The 18971-nt window shown below is 34.2% G+C and overlaps 1 protein-coding gene across 3 annotated transcripts in view; it reads right to left on the bottom strand.

The window, feature by feature from the left end:
• The window catches only part of Msr1 (macrophage scavenger receptor 1), a 71540-nt gene that overhangs the window by 23219 nt on the left and 29350 nt on the right, over positions 1 to 18971 (bottom strand). For 2 of the 3 annotated variants that reach the window (XM_047551580.1, XM_047551582.1), the window contains exons 6-8: positions 14693 to 14773; positions 10812 to 10901; positions 6780 to 6833 (exon numbers count right to left, since the gene is read on the bottom strand). In XM_047551580.1, coding sequence (XP_047407536.1) covers positions 6780 to 6833; positions 10812 to 10901; positions 14693 to 14773 — 225 coding nt within the window. Of the gene's footprint in view, positions 1 to 2805; positions 4571 to 6779; positions 6834 to 10811; positions 10902 to 14692; positions 14774 to 18971 lie in introns of those variants that run through there. The other variant, XM_047551581.1, reaches the window with a different exon arrangement.

The following is an 18971-nucleotide window of genomic DNA, read 5'->3' as shown; positions in this document are numbered from 1 at the left end:
AAAGGATCCTTCCTATTTAAAAATTGCAAAAGTACTTAATAAGAACCTTAACTACCTCAATAATACCTCAATATATTAATAATAATTTATTCAATTGTTTACTCTCCATGATTAATATGTTTATGTTCTTTGGTGCCCAGCAATTATATCTCTGGGTACAGTTGAGGTACTGGTTATCAGAATTAAGAATGTATCAGGAGAGAGTTTTGAGTGGAGAATATTTCATAATAGGACAGCTAATCATTTTGCAAGGGGCAAAGGTATTATGCTGTAGGCCATGTGAAGTTTTTGTGAAAATATTGTGCACAGACACTGATGTTTATATTCAACTTTGCCTGTCAGCATTTCTAGGAAGTGAAAATTCAGATTTATAAAAACATTATTAGGAAGTAGGGTCACTTGCTGAAGAATTCACATTTGAATCTTGTAAATAGCTCCCTAAACTACCAGGGATTCAAGCATTTGACTTTGAAGTGCATCAGGCATTATGTGAGGATTTCAGTAAAGTAAGAAAAGAGAATAACGGTGGCACCAGGGAAAGATCAAGAGTCTGTTGATTAAGTCGTAATGGGGAGAATTTCCCGGACACTTCATGTGCAAGCAATCTATGTTCTTCTAGGGAATTTGGTCTTAAGATTCATACTATGAGAGCAGCACATTTCCAGAGATGACAGGTTATGAGGCCAAATAAAAGATTGTGAACCTGTGCTCAGAAGGTGCTTTATTTTAACAAAGTAAATGACCTTGTGTTAGTTTGAGTAAAGCTAAAGTTCTTGCTGCTGAATAGGAGTCCAGGAGCCAGTTCTTTGGAGAGGGGCAAGAGAGTCATTTGGTTCTCAGAGGTTGTGGAAGCCTGGGAAGCAGGGTGTCAGATCTCTCTTCTCCATCTGCATTCCTGCACCTACTGGATGAATTTCACATTTGCTGGTATAAAAGTCCTGGATGAATATGTATTGATTTTCTTCCCTTTCAATTGGCTCTGGTGAGAGTCAGGCTGCAAGGGTTATTTGGGGTAGGGACTAAACAGGACAAGTGCTAAATGCTTGATCCATTACTGATTTAAATCTCCATTTACATTTAAAGACGTATTAGGTAAATATGCTATTAAGGAACACATCTATTGTATTACTGAAATGCTGTATGTCTTTAGCAACAATGTGTGCAATCACAGTAAGCTTTAAACACCACATAACCGTCAAGAAGGAGTAGTATTTATCTAATTTTCCTAGAGTCATCACTCTCAGGTATAATCTGCTTTGCTAGCTCACAACTAGTGCGACTGAAGAAAGGACACTGTGGAATTAAAAAAGAAACACAATAAAAGAAGAAAGATATCAAAGCAGCCAAATGATATTGAAAAATGTTAAAACTGAACCATTACTGAAATCAAGATAGGATATTAACAGGTAGCTCTTTCCCAGGTACACATAAGTAACTCTCATTAGTGATAATGGACACTCTGTGAACATTCCAGGAGTCTATGCTTCTGAGGAATATTCTTGGGGGAGAGACTGCAACATCTAGAGTGGTTATGAAGGTAGAAACATAAGCAAATAAAGATTAATCAAAATGCTTTTTTTGAATTTGACCCAGTATAATACTTTTCATCTCCTTAGAGTCTTCAAATTATGAGGTTTGTTCTAGGAAATTAAACTGCTCATTACAAATCTCGTTCTCTCCTCTGCTTTCACAAACTCCCTACTAAATATTTGTAATATTTGTATGTCTGTATACACACACACATATGCACATACATGCACATACACACCCATACACACTTAAAACTAGTGTGAGATGTTGAATAAAGTCATAAGGACTTTGGAGAATGATAGATTTGGTTTTGAGTTTCTGCTCTTTCACTTATTAGCAATAGGTCTCAGTTTTTAATCCATTAAATGGGAATTCTAATAGTACCTACCCTGATTACTGAATATTAGATATAATAATGTATCAAAAGTACATGGTGTTCAGCAAGTATCCTCTAAATGTTCATTATTAAACAGTGATCTGAATGATTTGAGAAATTCATTTGAGATTGAACTGAGTCCTCAATAGAAATTAAACCAAAGACAAATGGATTTTTCTTATTTTGTATGAGATTCAGAATAAGATACTCAAAATTCTTGTGGTCTCACTGGACCCAAGCAAAACATAGTAAAAGATACTAAAGTAATGTGACTGTTTAGGACAGACCTTCATAAAGTGCTTAATTGAATGATAGGAATTCTTATGCTTGACTGAAACACTTATTATTCTCTTTTAGGGTGAGAACATAGTGAACTATTCATTGAAACTAGCACTGGGGTTTGGTACAGACTTCTTTTCATTATATATTATCAAATTTGGTGCAATGGGTACATTCAAACTGGGCAGTTGGCAACTATTTCTGTCTCAAGAGAGAAGTGAAGATTTTCTTGCCTAATTTGAAAAGTTCTGGTTAGTATTTCATACTTAACAATCTACATTTAGTTTGGGATATCAGATGACTTGTGAATTGAATCCCCTGAAACTGCCTCCCAAGATCTCTGGGGTCAGGGTCATTCTTTAGCCAATGTGGACCAAGGCCTGCTGGCAGCAGACATCTCCCATACACTACCTGGCATCTAGTGCACAACGGGGTAGGAAGTCACACCAAATTAAACCATGGACAGAGGCCTAATTTATCTCTAGATGTTTGCATTAACTAGCTATTCAATGTTGCTGGTTTGCTGATACTGAGAACTCTGGAAAACTGGCTAATCCTCTCTTTCTTCCCTGGAGATTTTTGGGTAAATCAGTAATAGACACAAAACTAGTATCATTGAAACTCTAATTTATTTCAGACTTCTTGGTACTTTTTCAACAGAAGCATCCTGGACTCAGACTGTGTCTTTCAGAGTTTGGATGCTTGTTTTATTCTCCTGACATTTTGTTCTGACCTCCATTGACAGTTTCTGTCCTCTGGTATGCACTCTGTGTAGTCATTTCTTTTATTTATAACTAATGCTCTTTACACAAACTCATTGATTTGTGATCTGGTCACACTTGCATTGCTCTGTCTAATAAAAAATCTTGTCTTATTCTCTAGCATTTCTTTTTTTCATCCATGACATTTATTTGGCTCTTTGCATTTACATTTTGCTTTCTCTCTTATTACAACTGCAGATTTAAAATGTCTGTATTATACCAGAGAGCAGTTTTCGTTCAGAGAGACCACTGTGAACCCTTCCTTATGAATTTAAAGCACTTTATGATTTTACAGAGCATCTTCACACACAGGATATCTCATTTGGTCCTCACAACAACCCTGTGAGGTAGGTGTTAACATGATCATTTAACAAGGGCAGGGAGAAGAAATGGAGAGAGATACATAGACATACTACATGGAATTCTACTAGAAACTTAATGGTGTGAACGTTGGGTCTGTGTGTTAAAACTCAAAGAAAAGGAGAGCTGCAAAAATGTGCTCACACATTGCTCAGTAGAGAGGCACTCAAAAATAACATGTGATCCCACATTTTTCCTATGCTTTCTATTTTTAAGCTTCTTTCCCTTCTTCCCCTACACAAAATAACTCTAGTTCTACTAAAATATTTATTTTTCTCTAGCATCTATACTTAAAGCATAAAATTCAAAGAGATTTGTTGGAATAAATTTTTTCAGCATTGTTTTATCATGCTCAAGAGACGTTTTTGTTTGAAATAGGTAATTTCAGGAAATAAGTTTAGGTTTTGGTTCAAATGTGTTGAATAAATTATCCAACTTACTTTTTTTATGTTAACTTACTTTTTTTAAAACTTGAAAAATAATATGCTGTAATCTGGAAATCAGAAAAGAAGATAAACTAAGCAAACCAAATACATTTATTTTTTAAGATTCTAGGAAATTTTTGTCTCCTCTGAACACCTATAAAGCCCTGTTCTTTCTCCCATAGAACTCTGATATGTTATGATCACCTGCTTGTGTGTATCTCTCAGGTGCAATTAGCACTATAAGGCCAAAGACAATATTTATCTCTCTAGTTCTTACATCCTGTTTCAGGAGGTATACGGTGAACATAAGTTGAATGAATGAGTGAATAGATTTTCTTCTATGTCGCCCCTAACACTGGTTGAGAATACTGTTTCTAACTTAAAGAACCACATATAATCAGTTCTCATATGATCGTTTCTCCTTAGAATCTAATGGATTACAGAGAGTCTAACAAGACCAAGTGAGTGGACAGCAGAGGGTTGCTGGTCTGGTATCTTGAGAATGAACTAGGGCATCCCACCAGTCAGTGCATGGGAGAGTCAGGCAGAGGTGCAAAGGGGATATGGGTGATGGTAGGAGAGTGGGGAGTAGTATGAATGTAGCAGTGGAGACCTAAACAGCACCAAGGATCAGGAGAGGAAGCCAGTAGAAGCCAGGCGTAGCACGGGAACCAAGGTCATTTGGAGGAGTTCACAAAGGAATCTTGGAAGTCAGTTGTGTTGATGACTTGTCCAGAGGTGAAAGGCCTTTTAATTAGATGGTATCAGAGGGTGTCCTGCCCAACCCACCTGATCTTAAAAGGGTCCTCCCCTAATATGATCAGGGAGATGTACTGGTCCTGACACATATATAAAAGAGGAAATTAATGGTTACTTTTTATTACATTTAAATTGGGCTTAAAACATACAAAAATATATATTAAAATAATTCAATATAATTTTAGTATGTTTATTCAGCATAAGTTGTTACAACCTTTATGAAACCATTTGTAATAATTAATCAATTGTAAAAATATGCATATAACCTTTGAACTATTGATTCTACTTTGAGTAAATCCTTTATTAAAATTATCCTCACAATATCATATATGAAAATGTTGAATATTAGCATTATTTATTAAAGCCAAGCAAAAGCAAACAAAGATCATTAAGTGTTCAAGACTAGGGACTGAATGGGTATGTTACGATAATTATGGAACAGTTGAATATTGGTGTAATGTGTGCTCATTCAGAGGAACGAGGTAGAACCCTATGTAATGAGAGAGACAGATGACTGACATATTAACTTAAACATGAAAACTTCAGAGCATATTTTATTAGATATGCATGTAAATGATTCTTTCTTTCGGAAATATTGTGAATTTGTTATAGATACTCCTTGGGGCAGGCACAGAGAGGAATCTGGAGGCTGTGTACACATATATACATAAGTTGCTGTCTATGACTTTCTCAAAGAAAGTATGCACATAAACTCCAAAATAGCCCTGAAAATTCTGTAACTGACAACTTTTCTAAACATAGTTGAAAAAACGTTACAAGCATTTGATAACCCCAGGTAACAGGAGACAGTGTGACTGTTCAGGTTACAGACGAAAAAATAAAGAAGTTTCTTAGTTTCCAAACTCAACTTAGAGTCAGTGTTTAGCAGCTCAGAGAGAGAAAGCCTCAGGGAAAGAAAATAAAGAACAAAAGACAAAAAAACGTAAAGGTAGAGATAAAGATACACATAAAACTGGGGAAGAGAGACTGACAAGAACTCAACTGATATTAAATGGAGGGAAAGTTATGATAAAGGAGACTAAGGGGACCATTGTGTAAAAGTGACCACCTTAAAGGGAAAATATACACAAAAGAGAACACAAAAGATATACTAACATTCCCATTATCTTAATATAATCATAATAATTATTATAATGGTCACTAAGTAATACCAAACAGTCTAAGAGACCCACAATACTCTGCGTTGTTCCACTTTGAAAGATCCTGGTTATACTCCCTGCTATCAGCTGAAATTCACAATCAAAACCCTACATTGTCTCAATGTGCCATCTATACCTGGTTTAAGTTAAATATTCATTTTTTTGAAAGCAGAGAAATACTGGTACTGTATTTTTTAAAACAAGGGTTACAACTAAAAATTTGGTACATGAAAGGATTTGCTATACTCTGTCTAAAATGGACCCCCAAATAGACTATGACTCTGATCACATCAGCTATTTTCACACACACACACACACACACACACACACACACACACACTCTCTCTCACACACAACATGTACTCCTAATAGGAAAGAATCTGGTGGGGAATTCTTTGTTCCTCTTCATTACCCTTTTATAATATAAATGGAAATTTTGCCTAGACCCACAAGAAATTATGGCATGGTAAATTGATGACATCTCATTTAATAATGAGATGACCTCATTTTTTGAGGTTCATTTTATGGATTATGAATTCTCTCCATGATAACCCAGGGTCTGCATTTCACTGACAAAGATCCCAGGTGCTAAATCTATTCTGTTGCAGGTCTCAAAGTCTGGGATAGGGAATGAGACTTTTTCAAGGTTTCAGTAAAACAAAACAAAACAACACCCCCCAACCCCGCACCGACACTGCCCAACACAGCCATCAGAGAATTAATCTGTCAGGGTTCTTAGGTTGTCTAAATTCTTACATATAAGGTGTCAGTTAGCTCAGTTAGTAGGTAAGAAGGCTGTAATTGTTTCTATTCATAAGCTTGATTTTCCTTCAGTGGATAGAAATTGACTTGAGAATTGAACAATTTTCTATGTGGAATTTTTAGAAAATAGTACTCATCACAAAAACAGAATACAAATGGGTAATGAGACTCAAAGAGTTGCATAATCTAATCTATTTGTTTTACTCCAATTAGCATGCTTTATTTGTAGAAAAGTGTGGCTGGCTTCCACAGAATCTCTATGGATCAATGCTGAATTTCTCAACATTTGTCTCAAGCCCAGACCACCAATATTAAAATCTTATTTATTACAAAAATGCATACAGATAACAAGAAACTATAAACTTACTGAGTGTGCTTCCGGTTCCCTTTTCTCCCTTTTGTCCTTTTTGTCCAGGATTTCCTTTAAAAAACATTAACAAAAAAAAAAAAATTGTTTTTTGATAATAAACACAGACTCTATAGTGAGCTCCATCTCCAGCCCCAACAATGCAGCTTTAAATGGAGATGGGGCATCACCAGTTATTCTAAAATGTCAACTTATAGCATCCCATAGATATTGCAAAATAATAATAATGCTGATGTTAATAATAATAATAGCTATCACTTTTGTAAACCTATTGCAAACCTGGTATACTATCTCAAACTATTACAAGGGTGATACATGTTCCATTTTTGTAAAACAATTGGAGCTGAAGTGTAAGTAGTTTGTTTTGTATTTTTTCATCCTTATTTTTTTCTCTTCATCTAACTGTGCCTCCCTACCATCCCAGGGAAGCCCAATATCTTCCACCTTATCCTAATCCTTATACTCCTTTTTCCCATTATAATTCGCCTATCTCATTTTCCATTCGTTTTGGGAATAGCATCCAAAACACTAGGCTGTGAATGAATTTCTGGGAGTGCTGATATAACCTGGTTCTTGAAGGAAGGCAAAATGGTCCATGTGACATCTGAACTTCTAGACTGGTCACTTTTGACTTTAAAAACTGCCTTCCATTTACAGAAAGGTATGGTACAAATATTGTCATTTTATAGGGGTCAGGGACTCAAATAGATGTGAAAATATTGTCAGACCTTGGTCTTTGCTGATGGTTTGCTACTTCAACACGGTCCCGTTTTTTAAAGGGGTATCCAGGAGAACTTTCCTTAGTACTCAAAAGTGATTTTAAAGGTGAAAATTTCACAAGAGTGGTGCTATTCTTGATTATTAGTCCTTTTATCAAAAGTAATCAAATATCTATTTTCTAAGTAATTACCTTCTTCACATAAACATAGGACTGATTCTAATACTTTCTGGCTCAAGGTCAAAATTTTTCTTTATGTTTTGATTTCCCCCTAAAAAATCAAAAATTTCCATCATTCCATCCAAAATACACTAGGGGATGTAGTTTAAAAGTCACAGAGTTTTTGAATAATCCTAATGGTTTAAAGATCTCTGTCTTGACTTACTCTGCTCTGTCACTTAACAGAAATGTGGCTGAAGACAGTCTTCAAACTTTTAGAGCTAAAGTTTATTCTTCTGTGAAATTAAAAAAAAAATCTTCCACTGGAGAGTTGCCTTGAAAATGAGTAACAATGTTCATAAAGCACTTGTTCAAAAGAGATGGTAACTCCTATATTATTATTATTTTTTTTCTCCCATAACTTAGCTAGAATCTGATGTCTGTAGTTTTATTCTCAATGAATGAAAGATAAAGAACTTCACATCTCAGTTCAATTTTTGTGGTAAAATTGTTTTTAATTTTATTTATATTTGTAATATTACTTTATTGATTAACTTTTGAGTTCTCTAGTTTATTTTGTCTACATCTGTGCTTTGTTTTGGACATTCGTACTCATACCTCTTAAAGAAGACTTCTTCTGACCTCTAATATGCCAAATTTTAAAAAAATGTAATATGTAATGAGACTCGAAGCACTTAAAATGTACAAATTATTTACAACAGAAAATTTATTTTGAAGAAATAATGAAAGGCCAACTATTCTTTTCAGAGTAATATAAAGAGAATTTCTAATTTTTAATTAATCTACATGTTATTATATTCTACATCATTAAATTCATAATTTTGATTGAACAATTTCAAGTAGTGTTAAATTGGTAAAAAAAATTAAGTAACATGAAGTCCACCAAAACTTTCTTATCTCTTTGACCTAAATTTGGCATAGCACCAAATTTTCAGATTGTTCAAGAGGAAATGTCTAAAAAATTAAAGAAAAAATTGGTCTAGGGAGTTAAAACAAGATGCAACTAATCAAGATTATTCATTACAGAGAAGATAAAATAATATATGGCTTAATTTCATTATTTCAGTATTAATTTCACAATTAGGAAAGAGAGAGACCGTGCATCATTCTTAGAAGTGTTTTTGAACAACTATGTCTTGGATATTTGATTTAATGTTAATTTGTAGCTTTATAAAACTAGGAAAGTACAAAAAAATTCCAAAATAAAGTTTTACTTTGATTTTTCTAGAAAAGTTAAAAGACCATTACTATTTCAGATAGATCATAGACAAAGATGACATAGATTCATCCTTACTTTAAGCTTACAGTACAGTTGAAATATTTCTTATTTCACAAGATTATTTTGAATTATCTTGTAACTATAAGTAGCTTTGAAATTGCATCAAATTTAAGCTTCTAAATATATTTGTCTATCGAATTCAAATTGCTCATATTGGAAATCTGGAGATCCCTGACTGGCATATATAATTTTAAACAAATTAACAAACACTCACTTCTTCCCATATTGCCCAAAGAACCTGATTAAAGGTAGATGATTTAGAGTTAGCTGGTACATAAACACACCACTCATTTCAGGTAATCACATCTCTAGTGGAGACTAATTACAGGTTGCTTATTTGTGGCTGTCGTATATACTGATGTTATCAGCAATACTGCAACATATTTATTATAGCTGCTGAAATCCAAAGCATTGACAATACCTAATGTCAGTGAGCATGTGGTGCAACAGAAATTCTTATTCATTGGTGGGAATGCAAAATAGAAGAGTCACTTTAGAAAGGCAGTTTAGCAGTTCCTTACAAAGCTAAATATCTTTTGCCATGCAATCCAGTAATTACACTCCTAGGTAGACTTGAGTCCTTATAAATACATGGTCATCAAAGTTTATAGTGATTTTATTAAGAGTTGCTGAAACTTAGAAGAAACCAAGATTTCTTTTTTTCAGTGAAAGGATAAACAAATTGTGATAAATTCACAAAGTGTGATATCATTGAATAATAAAGAGAAATGGACAATCAGGTAATGAAAAGATAGAAACCTTAAATACATCTGCTATGTTGAGGAAGCTTGTCTGAAAAGACAATGTACTGCATGATCCCAGTTGTATGACACTGGAAAAGGCAAAGCTATGGAAATAATGAAAAGATCAAAGGTTTCTAAGGGTTTTGAAACTCCATGGCAGGAGGTAGTGATTAGTGGGTGGAGCATAGAGGATTTTTAGGGCAGTGAAACTATACTGTATGATGGACATACAGCAATGATGGACACATGATGTTATACACTTGCCAAAACCCATAGAATACAGAACACAAAGAGTGAACCCTAAAGTAAGACTAGTTGATAATAATGTATCATTACTAGTTTATTAATTGTTGCACATCTGCCATACTGATGCAAGATGTTAAAATGGGGGAAAGTGTATGGGTAGGTGGTACATTGGAGTTCTACTTTCTGTGTGATTTTCCTATAAACCTAAAACTACTCTAAAAAGTAAAATCTGTTAAAAATTACCTCAACAATAGGGACCTTATTCTCTAGGTAATAATTTACTTTGAAATTACAAAAAAAATTAGGGTTACTTCCTTCTAAAATCCTGTGCAGAATACAAAGTTCAAGCTTAGGCTATTAGCCTCATTAGTGGAAATATCATAATCATGTGTGTAAATGTTAAAGAGTTGAAACATGTCGATTATCAAGCATTAGTAAATAATAGCAGGAAGTTTATTGAACATAAAATAGAATTTCAGTATTTTGCCAACTGTGTCTTAACAGGGTTTGGCCAGTTGTGGTTACAGGGGTATTTATATTTTGCTAGTTTGTTTTTCTTTGCCAGTCTTTCCACTCTGTTTGCTCTGAGATAGATACCATTCTTCATGGTGACTTACGATTGTATAGAGTGTATAAATCCTTTGTGTGTGTATGTGTTTTTAAACTATTTTCCTTCAGGACACAGAAGCTTTCCTTAGGTTGACAGAAATCAGTTTCAAAATCTTTCAGACCACAAAATAAACAGCATGTGTGTGCTACTACTCCTATTATGATGAGTGAATTTTTTGTTATCCAATAATTTTTCAAAAATGATGATCTGGTGTTTATTTGCATATTCTATAGCAGAATGCACAGTATTAAAGTACCTGTCCTCCCCATCTTTCCTGCAAATCCTGGAAGTCCTCTTGGCCCGGGAAAGCCAGTTGTCCCCCGATCGCCTTTCAGACCTGGAGGACCTGCATGGTTAATGAAAAAGAAAGTGGTTAACAATTCCTTGTTCACACAGTTTTGAGGGTATTACAAATAAATATTAAATAAGTGAATCTCCAAATGAGGATAATTTCTTTTCTGAAATTTCATGTGTGCCATTCAAGATAACCTAAGAGTAAACGTTAGTACATTTAGTACATTGTTGATGTCCAACAAATAACAATGTTAGTAGCAGTAAAAGCACATGAGAAAAAAATCATGGAGTTTTAATAAGAAGGTTTATGTAATTGTTCAGGAATCTTTATATGGCACATTTTGCCCTAACTGAAAGAACTTGCTGAAAACTGAATTTTTAAGATTTGTCTTAGAAAAATCTAACTCAAGCAATGAAAAGTATCAAAGAGTATTTACTTAAATTTGGGGTCCTAGTTCTTTGAGCCTTTCTGGTAGCATTCAGCTAATTTTCTTTAAGAATCTGTGCCTGCTTCTAACTCACAGGTAACATAAGTGCAATAACACAGAACCTCAGCAATCAAGTCACTTGCGTAAAGTTGGCCTGATAATTATTCAGGTATCCTAGATTCTCAGCTCTCCATTCAGACTTCTTTCTGCCATTGTGCCCATTAGGATTCAAATACTATTTCTGGCATTTATCAGCTGCTGATTGACCTTGAGTGAGTCATTTAGCCTCTCTGTCCTTCTATAAAATAGGGTTATTATTTGTCCACCACCAGTTTGATATGATGGTTATAGGCAATAAATGTAAAACACTTAGAAAAGTGTCTAACAAGTAAGGAACACTTCAAGTTAGTCTTCCTTCTTCTACTTCTCCTCCTCCTCCCCCTTCTCCTTCTCTCCATTCTTTCTCTATTCCCTTAGCACAATCACTATTTTCACCAGTCTTTTGTGAAGGCTGCTAATTTAGTTTTATCTAATAATAAGTACACAGTTATTAGTGGCATTTTTTGATACATTGGCACTATTTTTGACTTCCATAAGAAATCTGCTTTCATTACTCAGCACAGAGCAACAGCAGCTGGCAGTGTTCCCTACTCAACATATGGCTAGGAATTCTGTCCTTGTTGATGTTGGAGGGAAAGCCCTTGCTGAAGTGCAATTGGGAAGAAGGGTTGGAGTGAAGGTAAAGAAATACATGAATATAAATATTAACGAAATATGATTCCCATCTCCCAACATCCCACAATCAAGGTAGACTTTATCTCCTACTCCAGGAGCTTGCTTTCCATGGTGGAAAACTTATTCTATGCAAGAAAAATACATAGCACTGGTGGATGTTGAAAACTTTGTGATCCATGGAGACTTAAGTTCTCTCTCAAAGCATAATATGGAGGGGGTCCCTTCTGTTTCTATAGGTTAGGTTACCTTGCTATTTTTCCACTGGTTGTAAAGAATCCATACATGGCCTACAAATTTTCTTTTGGAAACTAAGGAGGTGATCCTTCTTTGAGCATTGCTATCCTGAAAGAATAATCTTAAATTTGGTTCTCAAAAGGATCTCAGATAAGATCAGAATCCTTGATCATCTCCCTTATAAAATTACTCATATTGTAAGCTCTGCGAAGGCAGGGACAGTATCTATTTCCTCCACAGTGTACTGCAGAACCCCAGGTGTGGTAAAGGTGGTTAAATTTGGGGGGTTGAAAGGAGAGAGATAACAATTCCTATTGTGCTTCCAAAGAATTAGCAATTTAAAATGAATTTCTAGTATATTATTTTGAGATAAAGCATATTTTATCAAAATATCCACACTAGTGAATGATTAATCATTATAATATACTTAACATATTGGCTATTTAAGATGTATATAATGATCACTTAAATTTCTCAGATATTCATATCATGGTTTGAGTATAAATGTTGACTTTGTCTTGCTAAGTTTAGTGGGTTCAAATGGATGTATAGATGGGGGATTTTATGCACTTGTTCAACTCAGAGAGTAGAATTTTTGTGACTGTCCACCATGCATTTACTTCCTGATCTCAGTGTCAGATTTGAGGTAATTAGATAATTCAAGAGAATTATCTAAGGAGAATACAGCAATTAATTTTGGAAGAATCCATTAGGAGAGATGTTTCATAATTTGAAAATTTTTGTTGCCATTCACCAAACAATATGACAATCTAATAACCTAAAACAGCTGATTTATCACACCAACAACTAGGTCTAACTTAATGAAAGGACTGGACAACACCTGTTTGTGAAAATAAGCCGTATCAGCTAAAACAAACTGAACCCTGTCTAACAGAATCCAAGAAGCTTTGCAATGTTGGCTATTTGTGGCATTAACAAGAGTGGAAACTTAAATCCCTCTTTCTGTTTTTATACATCCACAGAAAGAGTTGCAAAAGATGCTCCCCAAGATGAAATTTTAAGCAGCAAGTTGCAGTCCAGACTGAAGTTTTATGGTTGGTTTATAAAACTTTGACCACTGCAATTTGTAATAGAGGAACTGACATCTCCTTGACAACAGTAGCTCTGGAAAGCTGGTAACTTCCCATACTTATGACATTAATGCACCATTGTTAAGATCTGCTGAGTAGTCAGGTAGAAGAATCCTTCTGAGTAAAAATTCTTACCTGAGGCTATGGATATAGCTCAGTTGGAGTTGGTAGAGTGCTTGCCTTGCAAGCACAAGGTCCTGGTTCAATCCCCAGCACCACAAAATAAATAAATGAATAAATAAAAATAAAATTTAAAAAAATCTTACCTGGTATCACTTTCAAAGGCACATGAACACCAACCCATTGGTGCACACACACACACACACACACACACACACACACACACTCACACACTTAAAATAAAAACATGGCAAGATAGTCTTTACAAATGTTTTAAATATTTTTAAAAATATAAACCTTATATATTGATTTTTAAGCATAATGGTAAAGGTGAGTTAAGTTTCAAATTTTTAAAAAAATGTTTTTCTTAAGTAACCAGGGTTAATCGATATATTTATCTGTCAAAACCCAGAGAAATAAGATGAACTACAAGGTATTTTTGATAATTTTGGCAGCACAAACCTTCTAGTTATAATTAGGTCATGCAATACATTCCTTACTTTCAAATAGCATGCAGGGTGTTTGACTTCTAGCCAAGTGTAGCAGGACAATCATGCTATTGTTATTTTCTTTTTTCATTTTTTAAGAGCAAAGAAACTTCATGCTCTCTCTCCTTTTCTGTGTCTTGTATTATCTTCTTTCAAAATATTGCTTTCAAGATTACAAGATAGAAATGATTTAAAATGATTTTTCTCTAAGTAAAATACAGAGAGTGACTGAAAGTAAAGGTAAAATCCATCTGCATTCAAGCCAATATTTGCTTTTAGATTTTGTGAGTTTAAGCAGATATAGACTGGTCAAAGATTACATAAGAAAGACACTCCAATTTTTCTTGACTTATATTAAGGCATTTTTGTATCTTAAAAACAAGATTGTGTAAATGGAGGAAATGCAAAGATGATTTTTTTAAAAAAGTCTTCAAATGTGACCTGAAGTTAACTCTGCAGTATCCTATTGGCTATCCATGACCGATGACACCCCTTGGACTCATGAACAACTCCAATACTGACTCTGGCTAAAACACTTCATTTTCTTTTGTAAAATCAAGTCACCTCTTGCCATTCAATCTAAGATGTGATTGTAGATATATGATTATTTTGAGTAGAACACATAATATCTCCTTCAACATATTCACAAAAACTACAGTAAACAAAATAATTATTTCACATGCACACATGCATAGATGTACATACCGAGTCTTACGTTACATGATTGAGTAGTTACCATGACCATACCTATTGGACCTTGTATGCCCTGCAGACCGCTTTCTCCAATTGGACCTCTGTCTCCTTTTTCACCCGGAGGTCCAGGGGGACCTTAAAAAAATGTACAATTACTGACCATAGTTTATAAAGAATAAGTAGAATAGATTTGTCATTTGTCAAGACAGTTATGTAAGGAAATCCAAAGTCACCAGTTTGTTGTACAATATTATGAAATGAATAAGACGGAACTTTCTGCATGGAGAATTATTCTGCTATTGAGGACAGTAATGCTCTCTACTGATAGAGATGACAGCCCCCAAATTAAATCTCCAAAATATGTATTAAATATTTATGTGTGGCTAACACTTTCCTAGGTTCTTAAAACCTGGGAGCACAGTAAAGCAACTGCAATGGCACAAAACTGCAGTATACTGGGCACATATGAGGCAAATTTCATTATATTGAGTCAGATGCTGTGTTTTCATTTTTTTAAAAAAATGTTTTTGTGTTGTAAGCTGGATAGTCGATAAATTGATGCACTATAAATTTTAATGTGTAAGTAAGAACTAAAAGACATTTGTGATACCCTCAGGGAACAAAAATCTGTGTAGAGTAGTCAATCAAAAAAATATATTGTTGGAACTGACCATAAATTCAGATGATGTCAGAGAGATGGAGATTAACATGAGTGACAATGGTTGCAAGTGACTTTATTAAAGGAGTGAGTGTAATTTGTGCTTTGAAGAATGAATGGAATAAGAAGGAAAAGAATTCTGGAGAAGTGGGAGATACAGGGAAAAGTAGTAAGATGAAAATCAGAGGAATGCTTCTCCAAGTAAAATATTAAGTAGAATCTCCAGATCAATATACATATTACAAAGTAAGATGGAGAGACTGCACAGAAAACTTCGGCTTCTTGGCTTCACCATTTCCCAGGTGACTTCTGAGGGTTAAGTTTGAACATTGATTCAGTCATTCGTATTTTCTGTGTCCAGCAAAACAGATATCTGATGATCACCACTTGAGAATTGTTGTACTGAATATGTCTTTAGAAAGTAAAGGTAATCCTTCCAGCATCCCTCTTCCAGCTGGAATGTACAGGACAAGTAATCCTTCTTCACTGAAAGCACTCACTTTATTTTATTTTCAACTCCAAAGAAAAGAAACAAACTTAGATGTACCATTGAATAATGAAAGAGTGATATTTTAAAAGAGGCATTTTCAGTTGCTATAGTTTGGCCAAATGTACAACCCAAGGACAATACACAACTGTATTTAGTATCTCTATTTAGGGCTTGTCACAAATTTTAGTCAGGTGGGGAGACATAATACCTACACAATTCCACACGGATGCATATAAATAAAGATTGATTCATGAATAAGTATATTCTACTTATACTTTTTGTTTCTTTTAGCATCCTTGTCCCTTGCCGGTTTATCTGACCTGTCCCATTTTTGAAGGGTCACCTCTGGTTTTAGAAGCTCAGGATATTATTTCTCTTTTCAATAGCATATTCCTTTCTTTTCACAGTCATCATTGGACAGTAATATTTAATCTCGCTTCATTGTAAAAAGCAACTTTACTTACATAATATATAAAAGTCTAGAAAATTTTTGAGGAATGAAATAATTCACAATTCTACCATTTTAAGAGGATAACCATTAACATTTCTTTCATGCGCATGTACATGTGTTCGAATATATTTTTTACTTAATCATCATGCAGACTATACAGTACTTGTCATTAAGCAAATAACTAGTGAATTATAAGATGCAACTTAAATACTGAGATATGTATGTGTGCGTGTGTGTTGCACAAGAAACATTACAATTCTACATCAGTGAGAATCAGTGAGAATCTGCACACATCTCCTAGTCTATGTAGAAGAATGCAGCTCTTCTGAAGAAAGGGGTTTAATAGCCACTACAAGAACACAGCTGCAGTCCATTCATCACTACACAGTGTCAAATTAGGGGACAAGCAGGACAGAAAGACTCAATTTGCGACCAGAATTTTGGTGAGCAAATTGAAAGGAAATAAATCCACAGTACACGAGGTTAGCATTTTGAAAAGGAGTACACAAGCAAAGACTTTCAATTAGTAATTAGGGTTCTAAAGTGAGACACAGACATTCCAGAAACAAGTAGAATGTATTTGAAAAGAAACAAGGCAACACAGATCAGATCCAAGATCTCAGCCTGAAATGAAGGTTTTAGTCTTGTTTTGTTTGTGCAGTACTGGAAATTGAACCCAGGGTGCTCCATCATCACCAAATATACCCAAGGTCCCTTTTTATTAATTTACTTAAAGATGGGATTTCTCTAAGTTGCAGAGGCTGACCTTGCTTTTGAGATCCCCTTGAAGTCACTGGCATTACAGAATTTCACCAGCATGCCTGGCTGAAATTAAGTTTTCACTCTTTTTGGTAAAAAATGAAACTCTTTCATAATTACTATCTTTTCAAATATTTTACATCCAGTTAAGTGAACTGTATAACAGCTCTCATCCTGTAATATTAGCTTGATCACAACAAATAAATCTGTATTATTTTATAAAATTTGGAGTACAAGATCCTTCTCTGTATGTTTGTATATAAAAATATTGATATCTGGTAACTGATTTCCAAAATTAGAAATCCAGGCAAAGATTTTTCTTAAATAGTTCTAACTTGGTGTTCTGCATGTTACATTTGCCATTGTATTCTTCTCATAACCTAAACCACCAATTATAAATTTTGTTTCCATATATTGTTATATCTTTTCCCACTGCCTTCAGGGATATGCAAGAAGGATTTAAATCTTTTTTGGGTATTTGGGAAGATGGAACTGAAAAAGTTACTTTCCACTTTACTCCTAGCTTCTTGGGTGGAACTTTTGAGAACATTATCAACATAAGGCTTTCCTGTGACCTCTCCACCCCTAATGTAACTCACATCCTCCTCACCCTACAGATGGATTAGCGTTAGAGGGTCCCATCCGGGCTAAGTAGACTGTGTCTATTTCAGCCTTGTATTTCTTTAGTTTTAGACTTTTATAAAAAAAAAGAAATCTGTTTTGGAACTTATCCACTGTAAAGAAATGTAATTTATTCTACTGTGTTTTGGAAAAAAAGACTTAAAAACATTTAGTCAAGAGACTTGGAGTCTATTGTAGTCACCTTCTTTGTTCTTAGTTATTTAACCTCTTCAAAATTCTGTCCCATAATTACATCAAAAACAACCTCTGTGCCTCAATAAATGGGTATAATGTTACCTGCCAGCTCCCTTGCTGATGTGTCAAAGGAATCAAGATTAATATGAGTCAAAATGTATGATTTGCTAAAGAAGCCATACAAATTCATATTTTTTCTTCATCTTTAACAGTTACCTCTTTAAAATATAAACACAAAAATCTTACTATGTGCCCCCATGAATATTTTTAAAGAAAGAAAAACTAAGCCACAAGAAATATATCAATAGGATATTTCACAATCATAAATATCACAGATTGAAATTACCTAACTTACTGAAAATCCAAACCGAGGCATATGATACCATTTAAAATACTCAGAAGATAATGTATTGCTAATAATATCTGCCGAAATTTCTAGAGTGATGAATCTCCATGTTCTATTCATTATCATCAGCAATTTTCAACTTCATCCTCAATCTTGCCTCATATTCAGATCATCATAAAAATCTACCAGATCTTCTTGGCTATTGTTACTTACACCGATCCATCTGTCTCCATTTTTCATGTTCACTAAGTTAGATATGTCTAGTCTGGAACAGGTCTGAAAGTTTGCCTAATTACACATATTTACAGGGGTCTAAATGAGTGAAATGTCCAAGTTCTTAATCCTAACTGGGTAAATTCAGAACATGAGCACTTCCTTTCTAATATCTTATGTAACAACATTCTAAAACTAATAGGCTTCATTTTTTTTGCATCCATTTTTTCCATTATTTTTGAGCTGCCCATTTTCTTGTTATAATGGTAAGCGATAATTCATTTTTTTGAAAATCCCAGTAATTAGTTGAGCAAAACTTCAAATTAAAATCTCATCAATTGCTTTTTCCTCTTCTCTGACATGAATATAAATGTATCTTTTTGGGAGCTTTTAGATTTTGAAAAGTAAATATATCTAAATTTTTTTTTTCCAAATAAGCATCATGTTATTTGTCACCACTGAGCTATTTCATATTTTATTTCTGTAAATTTTCTTCCTTGAATGATTATCCTTTTTGTTTCTTTAAATTATGATATCACCACCACCTGCAATAAAGTCTACTGCACCATTGCAACATTAAAATCCTGTCTTTAGACTCTA

Source organism: Sciurus carolinensis, chromosome 4 (genome assembly GCF_902686445.1).
Source record: "Sciurus carolinensis chromosome 4, mSciCar1.2, whole genome shotgun sequence".
NCBI classification, from domain to species: Eukaryota; Metazoa; Chordata; class Mammalia; order Rodentia; family Sciuridae; genus Sciurus; species Sciurus carolinensis.
Note: the sequence above shows the minus strand (reverse complement) of the source record. Positions and strands in the feature narration are given on the sequence as shown.